This window comes from Dama dama, chromosome 28 (genome assembly GCF_033118175.1).
Source record: "Dama dama isolate Ldn47 chromosome 28, ASM3311817v1, whole genome shotgun sequence".
Lineage (NCBI taxonomy): Eukaryota > Metazoa > Chordata > Mammalia > Artiodactyla > Cervidae > Dama > Dama dama.
Window position 1 is genome coordinate 59,987,826 of NC_083708.1, and position 11,478 is coordinate 59,999,303.

Sequence of the window (11,478 nt, forward strand, 5' to 3'; positions counted from 1 at the left end):
TTTTAACTTTCTGGATTTCTAAGATTGGAACCCATGATGTGAAGTTAAAATAAGCTCATTAAAGATAGATTGACTTATTCTTTTGCTTAGTTTTTTTCCTGTCAATGTCTTCTGATAAATAACCTTGGGAAATCATTTAAAGATGAAACACCCTCTCCCATTGTTCCAGCTTCTTTGTGTAGATGATGACAAGGTTTTTTAAAAAGGCATGTTCAATAAACCGTGTGTACGTGGACAGCTTTGAATTCGTTTTTCAGTTTCAATTCTCTTTTAACGTTTACTGTAAACAGCAGAGACACAAGAATTCTCATCAAAGTTATGAGCCAAAACAAACGATCAGGTTACACCTGTTCAGCTCACACTACCTTGGAAACCACTACACTCCATTTTCCTCAGCTTAAAACACCATTCCCTCTCAGGGAAATAATATAATCAATTCATGGTTTTTAAATTGAATGAGCAACGACCGGATTTCTTCTTAATCTTCACATCTGTGTCAAGAGGTAAGTTAAGCTTATTTCTCCTATGGCAAGATTTGTTTATTTAATGGGAAGATAAGCCACTTATGGCAATTGAGTAGTCATTCCTCTTTCCCTTTAGGAAGGAATCTTAATTACTGTATTACAAACGGAGACAACCCGCTTTGCAGTTTTGTGTCGCATCACAGGTGCCTTTTCTGGGTGAGCTGCTTCTTAGTAAAGTTGCTCATTTGGGATGTGGAGGTGACAAGGGTTTTGGGAGGCTCTGGCCGGGGCAGAAGCCTGGCCTGAAAATGGGACATTGGCTGCTCTACGTGGGGTGATGGGGGCACAGAGGCACAGCCTGGGACCTTTCAGCGGCCTTTTCTATGTGGCCTGAGGACAACCTTTGCACCGTTCCTATGAGGGGATCCTCTAAAAATGTCAACACCCTTATTCACGTAGGAAAGTGAAATACCAGACAAGCGCTGTGTGTGGACACGAGTCAGCCTGGGTGGGTCCAGTTCGCCTCAGTGCCGCTCGTAGACGCTCACTATTGACACTTTTTTTGTATACTGTGATCGACGGGTACAAAAAATAAAATTAATCTTCAGACTTACAAGGCTAATCTTCAGACTTACTACTTCCAAATATATACATTTATATGGCTGCATCATGTCTTAGTTCCCCGACCAGGGACTGAGCACAGAATCTTAGCCACTGGACCATCAGGGAAGGCCCCGGACTTGCGAGTTTCATGCGGCTGTATTTACCAAAGGAAAATCAAACACCACAAAACCAATACAGTAAATTAAAGTTAATTAAAGTTGAGTGGACAGAAGACTTCACTTTGCCTGACTTGAGACTGCTACTCATGGCGAGGATGAGGTTCTGACTACAGGGTCCTTGCAGCGGGCCTGCCCGGCGTCGGCAGGCCAGTCCTGGCGGCCTCTCCCTCCGCTGGCCCGTTCCTGCCACCAGCTCCTGGGTTCCCGCTGGCCCGTTCCTGCCACCAGCTCCTGGGTTCCCGCGGCCCTCCCTGCGGCTCCCCGTGGCCTTCTGCCGAGGACAGCCCATCCTGTGCCGTTGCTCACAGGCCTAGGTGATTAAAGTTCTGCACCCTCGTTCCAAGCTTTAAAACCCACTTTAAAGACCAGAGGTCAACAAGCATTTGCTGCAAAAGGCCTGAGGGTTAATATTGTAGGTTTTGAGAGCTGTTACATCTCAGTCCCAACTACTCAAGTGTGCTGCTTTGGCGACGAAAGCGCCCAACAACAGTAAATGAATGGGCATGACTGTGTCCCAAAACTTTATTTACAAAACAGGTGGTGGACTGGATTTGGCCAGAAGGCTTCGTAGTCTGCCAAACACTGGTAAATATGAGTGCTGAAATCCTGGGGCAGCCTGTGTTATGAGCTGGTTGTCCAGCGTTGCTTCCATTTGATTGTTTCAAGATCCTAGACCAAAAGCAGACACATTCATACACCTCTCACACACCCTTGTGAATCTAACAACAGGTCTTCAGGGGCCACAGGTCTTGAGCTGAGAAAATCTCTGGGGGATTTTTTCCAGCAGGCATCTCTCAAAATGAAAATGCTTTATATTCAAACAAGGGGTTGGAGAGTTCACACATGTCAGGAGGTCCTATGGGCCTCAGAGGTGGAAAGAGGCCCTTGAGAGGAAGCTTTTCTTTAGGGGTTAAATGATTTGTGTGCAAAGTGGGGCAGAAACCAGCTGCAGGCAGAACTGGAGACCTGTCCTGCAGGATCTAATTTCTGCTGCTGGATTTCCACCTGATCGTTGGGAGGCGTAGACAAGCCTCCGCCCTCTCTGTCTCGTCTCTTCATCACTGCCCTGAGGGTCCTACTGTACACTACCAACTCCAGAGGATGGGGCGGGGGGGCAGACGAGGTGCTGTGAGATGCTTTGGAAATACTCGAGCCCTACCCAAGGATAATAACATCCAAGGTGTTATCATCACTGAGAAGGGAAAGCAGCTGGGCACGGAGGCTGATGATGTTGTCCTTGGTCGTGACGGAGCAGGTCCCTGGCTTCCCGCAGTGCCAGGGTTTCTTGAACAGTGCCATCTGGAGCCCAGAGAGGGCACTTGGCTTGTTGATGCCTGAACCACACAAGAAGCCTCCTGTGTGGGACGTTGCTGGCATGGCAAAGGCTCATCCTGCAATAAGAGGAGGACAGGAAGGTTGGTACTCAGGCCCAATGTTCAGAAGTTCGGGTGTATAGTTAGTTCACCCCAAGCGGAGTCATCTTTAAGGGACTCATCCACATTAACCAATTCCTGGGAGGCCTGATTTATTTATTTATTTTTCATTTATTTTTATTAGTTGGAGGCTAATTACTTCACAACATTGCAGTGGGTTTTGTCATACATTGACATGAATGGGAGGCCTGATTTATAAAGTGCCTCTCCAGGGACTGGAACTCTTGTGTCTAATCTCAGGAAAACGTCTTTGGACAGCTTAAGGAGTCTCAGCCAGGACATGATCACTCAGGAGGTCACTTGGAGTGGTGAGACTCACACGATGGTGATGGACGTTCACTCCAGGACGCAGAGATGCCGGATGCGTTGGCCCTCCTTGCTCTGCTGGGTGGTCAAAGGGACTCATCTTTTGAAGCTAAGACTTGTACGCGTTCTCAGCAGCTCAGCATGCTTGCAGTGGGGTCGTCTCAGGAAATCTAGGCTCCTCGGTTGCAGGAGAGCAGTGTCCACACATTTCAGCGTTCTCCCTATGTAGAGAGCCGTGTAGACACTGGGCAGGTACACGTCACTTTGGGTTATTTCTGCTCCCGTCTTGCACACAGAACTCTGCTCCCTGTGAATCTTTGCTTCTGTATCACGACGCCAGTCACAGGACCACACGGCTGGCTTCCGTTTCTTCCTTCACTTCCCACCTTACTCAGGTACCCTCTGATTGCTATGATTGGGGAAAAAATCCCAATTCTTACCTTGATGTTTGAAGTCCTGAATACTGCTACATCCTTGTATCTACCAACATTCTAGTACTTTCCAGTTTATCCCAGGAATACAGGACAGATGATCTCTTTGGCGTGGGTTTCTTCTACAAAGAGTTCATCCTTTTTCACAATGTTTTTTACTCATTTCACATTCAAAGGAGGTATCTGTCTCCAAATTCTGAGTTACTTAATTTATCCTGGCTGTGTCTCACTCCAGGATGTCATGTTTTTATGGAGGGTTGTAATTCCATTAATTTTTCTTTTCTTTTTTTAAAATCTCATTTTTTTATTTTTAAAAAAAGACAGATTTAGGATTTTATAAGAAACTACTGTTTTTTTTTTTTTTAATCAGTCAAGTACTACAGTAATGGAATAAATAATAAGATTTTTAAAAATTCAATGTTTATAGACATATTTATTAAAAATTACTAAATTAGGAGACATTAAGTAACGCTGATCCACATCAGGAAGGGATTAGGTAAGTAAAGGCACATCATTTCATCACAAGAAATAAAGACCATAGTCGGAAGTTAATGACCCACCAAAGCTCTAGGTCTTGTGGTTAGTTCTCCTAGCTCCAGAGGGTCGTCATGGTGGAACCTTCTTTATGGTACTTGGCTGAAATAAACAGATACAATTAGAAAGTTTTACTCAGTGACCTCAGCGCATCGTTAAAAATGGAAAGCGCTCTTCAGTGAGTCCAGTGTGTGAGGAGGGAACGAGCAAAATTCTAAAGTGGTTTGGTGATACTGGAAATCCTACTGACATATTAAAAGATTAAAAAAAAAAAAGTAAAACAAGGTGAATCCTTTTGTCCGGATGAATCAGTTAGTGGAATCTTAGAACAGCTGGTGGAGGATTTTGCGTTTCATAGTTTTGGCAACCCACTCCAGTGTTCTTGCCTGGAGAATTCCCATGGACAGAGGAGCCTGGGGTGCTGAAGTCCATAGGGTCACAAAGAGTAGGACACGACAGAAACGACTTCACACGCGTGTACGCGCGGTTTCAGCGCTTACATTTAGGCCATCAATCCATTCTGAGTTAACTTTTTTAATGGTGTGAGGAAGTGATCCAACTTCATTCTTTCACATGTGGAAATCTGATTGTTCTCGCACCTTCTTCTCACTCTCACTTTTGATTGAGATCAAATGTTTGGGGGAAATTTCTAATTTCCAAAATTATTTCTTATATTAGAATACTGAACATTTTACTTTTAAAAAATATTGGAGTTTTCCAAACTAAATTCCTGTGCAGTAAACTGCTGCTTCTTAAGAGAAAGGAGAAAGTCTAATTTGTATATTAGAAATGGTCAGTGGAAATTCTTCAAAAATTGGGAGCAATACTTAGTGATTTAAGAAAATGGATAAATTAAAGACCCTTTTTAAAATTAAGGAGGTGATCTACATTATTAAGAGATTAAAATGTTGAGCTGATGACTTCACAGCTTTCAAGTGCTCAAAAGGGCTACTGGGAGATTCCTATTACCCACATTCATAGGAACAGAACTAGAGGGGAAAAACGCATTTACCTTGCAATTGGAAAGACTTCACTTTGACATCAATAAAAGGTTTTCAAAGGCAAAACTAAAAGCCATGATGATGCTTACTGACTACCTAACGGGTGTCAGTGTTTTCAGCCCCATGAGGGAAGCACTGTCAGCATCAGAGATGAACCTGGACTTGAACCCAAGGGATCCAATGCTGTGCCCAGACTCTTACCCACAGTGCAAAAGCACCCCCGTTAAAAGCGGGTGTTAGAACACCCCTCCCTCCTGAGAAAACTTGCCTTTCTACCAGCAGAGAGATTCAAAATAGGATGGACACTGGTCAGATGAAATTCATAATCCTGGCACTTTTGATGGCATCAGTCTTCTGATCCTACTTAAACACTGGTCACTTTCTTACTACTTTTCTTTTGGAAAAACAGGAAAATAATCTCTTAACCTTTATCCCTTCTCCAAAATGTCCAACAGGCTACTTTTAAATGTTTTGCAACATTACATAAACATCCTCCTGAGTAATATGGACAAATGCCCAGTGACATATGTCATAGGAAACATAATATCCCCCTTTCCCCTTTTTAATCTTTGAGGCTTTGTTTTAATAATTCATGGAGATGTTAACCTTTCAGGTGGATTTGAGAATCCTTTTTATTTAATGTAATTTTGTTTGTGTTCTGAAGCCAAGGACACTGAAGTGTTTTATTCCCTGCTGAATAGGGCATTGTGTACCTGTGTCTTTGTTTTTTCTGAAAACACCTCTTCACTTTCATACATCTCCTTGGGGCTCTAGCAGGTGGGCTGGTTACATATTGTTCCCTCTGGAAGAGACCATGTGATGTGCTCTGATCGGAATGTTGTCACAACATCCCCATTTTCTTAACCCCCTGGTTTCCCTTATGTCATCATTTTCATGATACTCCTTTGGCTGAGTCTACAGAGAAAGCAAGAAGTAACTCATCTTTATAATTGGAGATAGAACCTGAAGTGGCAAGATTTTCACCTGAGAAATAACGCGGTATCTTAGTATTAGACCTGGAGCTCCAGTCCATATATTTTGATTGTGGTAGACAGTTAAGACCAGTGGTTTTTTTGGGTTTTTTTTTCGGTGCACCGTGTGACATGCAGGATCTTGGCTCTCCAACCAGGGACTGAACCCATGCCCTCGGCAGTGGAAGCACTGAGTCCTAACCGCTGGTCTGCTGCAGAAGTCCCAAGAGTAACGGTTTTCAACTGGAGAGATTTTTCTGTCCCTAGTGTACGTGTGGAAACGTCTGGAGACATTTTTGGTCATCGCAAACGGGGTGGGAGGTGATGCTACTGATACAAAGCTGGTAGAGGCCCAGGCTGCTGCTGACAGTCTGCATCCACAGGAGGGACGCTGGAGCAAAGACTTACCCGGCCTCAGTGTCAGTGGGGACCGGACGAGCAACCCCATCCCAGAGTAGTGGAGACTGGGTTTGAACCCTGCTCGGCCTCTTATTTGGTGAGCTTGGGAGATGACTTTATTTTTCAGAGTCTGCGTTCTCATCTGAAAACACACCACCACCACCACAGACAACCACACCCCGCCTTCCCAGGGTGGCTGTCTGCGAACCAGAGCGCGCTGAGCGCACTGCAGGCCCGACAGACCGATCAGGGCCCAGACCGCAGGGCCCAGGCCTACTGCGAAAGGGAAGCAGAGAGTGCACGAGAGACCGTGCCACCGAGATGCCAGCTTCCCGTCGGCGTCCACAGGGCAGAGCGGAGGAGGCAGAGAGGGGAGCAAGAGAACGGAGCGGGCGGACGGTGCCCTAGGAGCGGAGGGACAGGAGCTGGGGATTCAGACACAGCTGCACGTGAGACCGGTGAGCAAGGAGGGCTGACTGCCCCGCGCAGGGGACTCTGCCCAGCACCCTGTAACCACACATAATGGAAAATAACCTGAAAAGAACAGACAACCGAAGCACTTTGTCCTGTACCTGAAACCAAGGCCATGTTTTAATCTACGCTGTGGCTTTCCTTTCGCCGCTGCGGCCGCGGCCATGAGTATGCTCAGGCTTCAGAAGAGGCTTGCCTCCAGCGTCCTTTGCTATGGCAAAAAGAAGGTCTGGTTGGACCCCAATGAGACTAATGAAACCACCAATGCCAACTCCTGCCAGCAGATCCGGAAGCTGATCAAAGATGGGCTGATCATCCGGAAGCCTGTGACTGTCCATTCCCGGCTCGATGGCAGAAAAACACCTTGGCTCTCCGGAAGGGCAGGCATCTAGGTATAGGTAAGCGAAAGGGTACTGCCAATGCTCGAATGCCCGAGAAGGTAACCTGGATGAGGAGGATGAGAATTCTGCGCCGGCTGCTCAGACGAAACCGTGAATCTAAGAAGATTGACCGCCACATGCATCACAGCCTGTACCTGAAGGTGAAGGGTAACGTGTTCAAAAACAAGCGGATTCTCATGGAACATATCCACAAGCGGAAGGCAGACAAGGCTCGCAAGAAGCTTCTGGCGGACCAGGCTGAGGCCCAAAGGTCTAAGACCAAGGAAGCCCGCAAGCACCGGGAAGAGCGGCTCCAGGCCAAGAAGGAGAAAATCATCAAGACTCTGTCCAAGGAGGAAGAGACCAAGAAATAAAGTTCTCCCCCTCTTCTCTGTACATAGTGGCCTCAGCAATTGCATAGATCACTCATTCAATAAAAGACAAGCCTTTATCTGCCTAAAAAATAAAAAATAAAATAAATCTACGCTGTGTGCTGTGCTTAGTCATACCAGGCTCCTCTGTCCATAGGATTCTCCAGGCAAGAATACTGGCATGGATGGCCATGCCCACCTCCAGGGGATCTTCCCAACCTAGGGATCAAACCCGGCCTCCTGCATTGCAGGCAGATTCTTTACTATCTGAGCCACCAGGGAAGCCCAAATCTACTGTACTTCAAAAAAAAAAGAACATTATAAAAAGAGAGAGAGAGAAGATGGCATGTGAGAGGTATCTGAAGGTACCCAGGTCACCTAGGGGGTCACATCTAACTCTTTCCAGCTCAGCCACAGAGCCCAACCACCCTGAGAGAGAAGCCATAAATTAGAAGGATTTGTTTGGAGATGGGATATTATTCTGGGTGACCAAACAAATTCCAAATCAAACTGGGCATAGGATCATTTATGTCCTGTAGACCAGCTGTGTCATCTCCTTGTATGAAAGCAAGCGTATCCTATGGGATGCTTAGAGAGCCTCAATATCCAGGGTTGTAATCATGTAAAACCTCCATAGCCGACAGGTAAGGCAGCAGAAACGATCAATGGAATAGAGATCAATGAATCATGAGGGAACTGTTTTCTTTTGCAGAATCTTGCCTTCTTTGGAACCTCAGCCATGAGTTGGATGTTCCTCAGAGACCTCTTGAGTGGAGTAAATACATACTCCACGGGGATTGGGCGGATCTGGCAGGCCGTCCTGTTCATCTTCCGCTTGCTGATCTACATGGTGGCGGCGGAACACGTGTGGAAAGCGGAGCAGAGAGAGTTTGAGTGCAACGTTAGACAGCCCGGCTGTGCAAACGTGTGTTTTGACTACTTCTTCCCCATCTCCCAGGTCAGACTTTGGGCCTTACAGCTGATCATGGTCTCCACGCCGTCACTGCTGGTGGTTCTACACGTAGCCTATCGCAAAGGCAGGGAGAAAAAGCACAGGAGGAAACTCTGCATCAGCCCAGGCACCGTGGGTGGGGGCCTGTGGTGCACCTACCTGATCAGCCTCGTGGTCAAAACGGGCCTTGAAATTGGCTTCCTGGTTTTATTCTACAAGCTGTATGGCGGCTTCCGTGTCCCCCGCCTTTTGAAGTGCGATCTGAGGCCCTGCCCCAGTACTGTGGACTGCTTCGTCTCCAAACCCACGGAGAAGACCATCTTCACTCTCTTCCTGGTCGGGACTTCATGCCTGTGCGTTGTGTTGAATGTCACTGAACTGAGCTTTTTGGTCCTCAAGTGTTTCATTAAGTGCTGCCTCCAAAAACACTCTACAAGACTGCAGTCCTCCGCGTGTGAGCGCCACGAGCTCAGGCATGTCGCAGGCGCTGGGACAGGGGCCCCGGCCCTGCTCCAGAGACACTCCCCGGACTCGGCCACCAGCACAGCCCAGGGAGGAGAAACCACGCTCCTCTGTGGACACACGACACGTGACCAAGGCAAAGCCTGCGTCTCCCTCATGCAAGACCTAGGCTTCCTTGGAAAACAAAGTGTGTCCACTCGAATGTCATTTGGGAGGAATTCTTAAAGAGTTTCATGCTCAGTTGTATATACTAGACAGAGGTCTCATTGTTTGGTTGTAGGGTTCATGAGGCCACGTGAGTTGTGTTTGAATAGTTAACTGCAAATTAGTGTGAAGAAATCCAGCAACATTCTTCTCAGCGCTTAGATCTATCAACTAGAAACAAAAGTGACACTTCTGCCCAAAGTGACGGCCTCCAAGAACCGCGGAGGCCCCGGGCACTCAGCCTTGCCCAGTCTCTGCAGAAAGGCTGTGATAAGCGGGCAGCAGCAGATGAGCCAGGAGCCCACAGGAGCACATTCGGTGAGAAGGCTCAGCCCGAGCGAACCGCCACAGGGTCCAGGACACTTTGGAGTGTAGGCATCTCTGGACAGAAGTGGACTCGGGGAAAGGGGAGGAGAAGGCGATGGCACCCACTCCAGTACTCTTGCCTGGAGAATCCCATGGACGGAGGAGCCTGGCCGGCTGCAGCCCATGGGGTTGCTAAAAGTCGGACACGACTGAGTGACTTCACTTTCACTTTTCACTTTCATGCATTGGAGAAGGAAATGGCAACCCACTCGTGTTCCTGCCTGGAGACTCCCAGGGACGGGGGAGCCTGGAGGGCTGCCGTCTGTGGGGTCGCACAGAGTCGGACACGGCTGAAGCGACTTAGCAGCAGCAGCAGCAGCAGCAGGGGAAAGGGGAGAGAGCCATCATTTATCGGTCTCCAGCTTCCCAGGCAGCTCTGGCGGTAAAGAATCCGCCTGCCAATGCAGGAGACCCGGGTTTGATCCCTGGGTGGGGAAGACCCCCTGGAGAAGGAAATGGCAACCCACTCCAGTATTCTTCCCTGGAGAATCCCATGGGCAGAGGAGCCTGGCGGGCTACAGTCCATGGGGTTGTGAAGAGTTGGACATGCCTGAGTATGCACGCAAGGCAAGGCAACTTAAATACAAACATTCCTGGGGGACAGTCCACTAGAGCCTGAACTAGCAGACATCTGCAAGGGGCGCGGTTAGTCACGAGGGAGACAGGTCCCACAGGGATGGGGAGCAGGGCCCAGAAAGAAAATACGCCCACCTGATAATCTCTGAACACTTGTCTTAAACCATAGAACACTGAACGATTTTGTACATTTCCACATCTACAGGCAGGAATTCACAAGGGTCATGGCTTGCCTACAGTTTGCTGGCACATCTCCCTCTAGGATAGATAGTAACAGTGTACTATGCTGCTATGTTAGTGTAAAAAATTGTTAAAAAAAATGGTTACGTTTATTATCACTTGATTTGAAGACTATCACTTTCTTTTACTTTCCTACTTTCTTTGGATTTAATATGGTAATACAACTGCATTTCTCCAGAATAAAAATGAATTGACTTTGAGGTGTCACTTGACTGTCATTGATATCATTACTTGGCCACACTGGGCATGGTTATCCTGTGAAATAAAGCTTGTTCTGACAATTTTAGAATAGGATTTGCAACCCTGCCTGGTAAAGAGAGCTCAGAAATCATTCTTCTCCGCTGGGATTTTTTAAATGAAAAGTGAGGGCATAAAAATGTAATTTTAACAAAAACCAATTATGTCATGTCTGTGGCCTTCCCTCCTTTAACCTAAAATGTCTGGTTACAATGCACGTGTAACAAAGGCTGTGTCCTCATGCAGCCCACAGACCACGCCATCAACAATAGCTGTAATCTGTCTTGAAGACTTGTCTTGGAGAGCAGAGATGATGTGAACTGTGTGGTCCCCCTTCCTCCAGTTTATTCCACAGGTCACTGCTGGACTCAGGTGCTTATATCCAGTATACTTCACCTCGTGATATGGAAACAGGCAGCCGTCACAAATGCAGGTAACCACTGACAGACTTAGTGTATGTAATAAGACTTTATATGTATATATATTGTACGTGTATATATATATATCTGCAGTTAACAGAGTTTTAAGGTTTTGGAGGCCCTGATCAGGGCATGAAATCTAGAAAATAGGCTTCTGTGTACAGAACTGGGAGGGAGGTCAGGGAATTTTTCGGTCTGAGGATGAATTTGCTATCAAAATGTCTGCGGGGACCTCAGTCTCCTCACCTATGACAACAAGCTCTGCTCAAGCTAAAGGGCTGGAAGCATGTGGACATTTGTGCTTTTCCATTTTGCATGCAGAGAAGAGTTGAAGCTAATGGAAGCAAAGGCCACGCATTAAGTTGTTTAGACAGAAAGGGGGATAATTTTTTTCTTTAAAGCTTAATTTACAAAATGAGTTCCCTATACACACATTCTGGAAGCTAGCTGAGTATCAGTGAAGACTCAAAGCATTTGAG

General features: G+C 46.8%; 1 protein-coding gene and 1 pseudogene across 1 annotated transcript; both read left to right on the forward strand.

Annotated features, from left to right (window-relative positions):
* The first annotated feature begins 335 nt into the window (after positions 1–335).
* GJB7 (gap junction protein beta 7) lies at positions 336–9,829 on the forward strand. The gene is made up of 2 exons (XM_061131843.1): positions 336–503; positions 8,256–9,829. The coding sequence occupies exon 2, from the start codon at positions 8,283–8,285 to the stop codon at positions 9,180–9,182; it is 900 nt and encodes a 299-aa protein (XP_060987826.1). The 5' UTR covers positions 336–503; positions 8,256–8,282; the 3' UTR covers positions 9,183–9,829.
* LOC133048143 (large ribosomal subunit protein eL19-like) lies at positions 6,957–7,630 on the forward strand (annotated as a pseudogene).
* Positions 9,830–11,478: the final 1,649 nt, after the last annotated feature.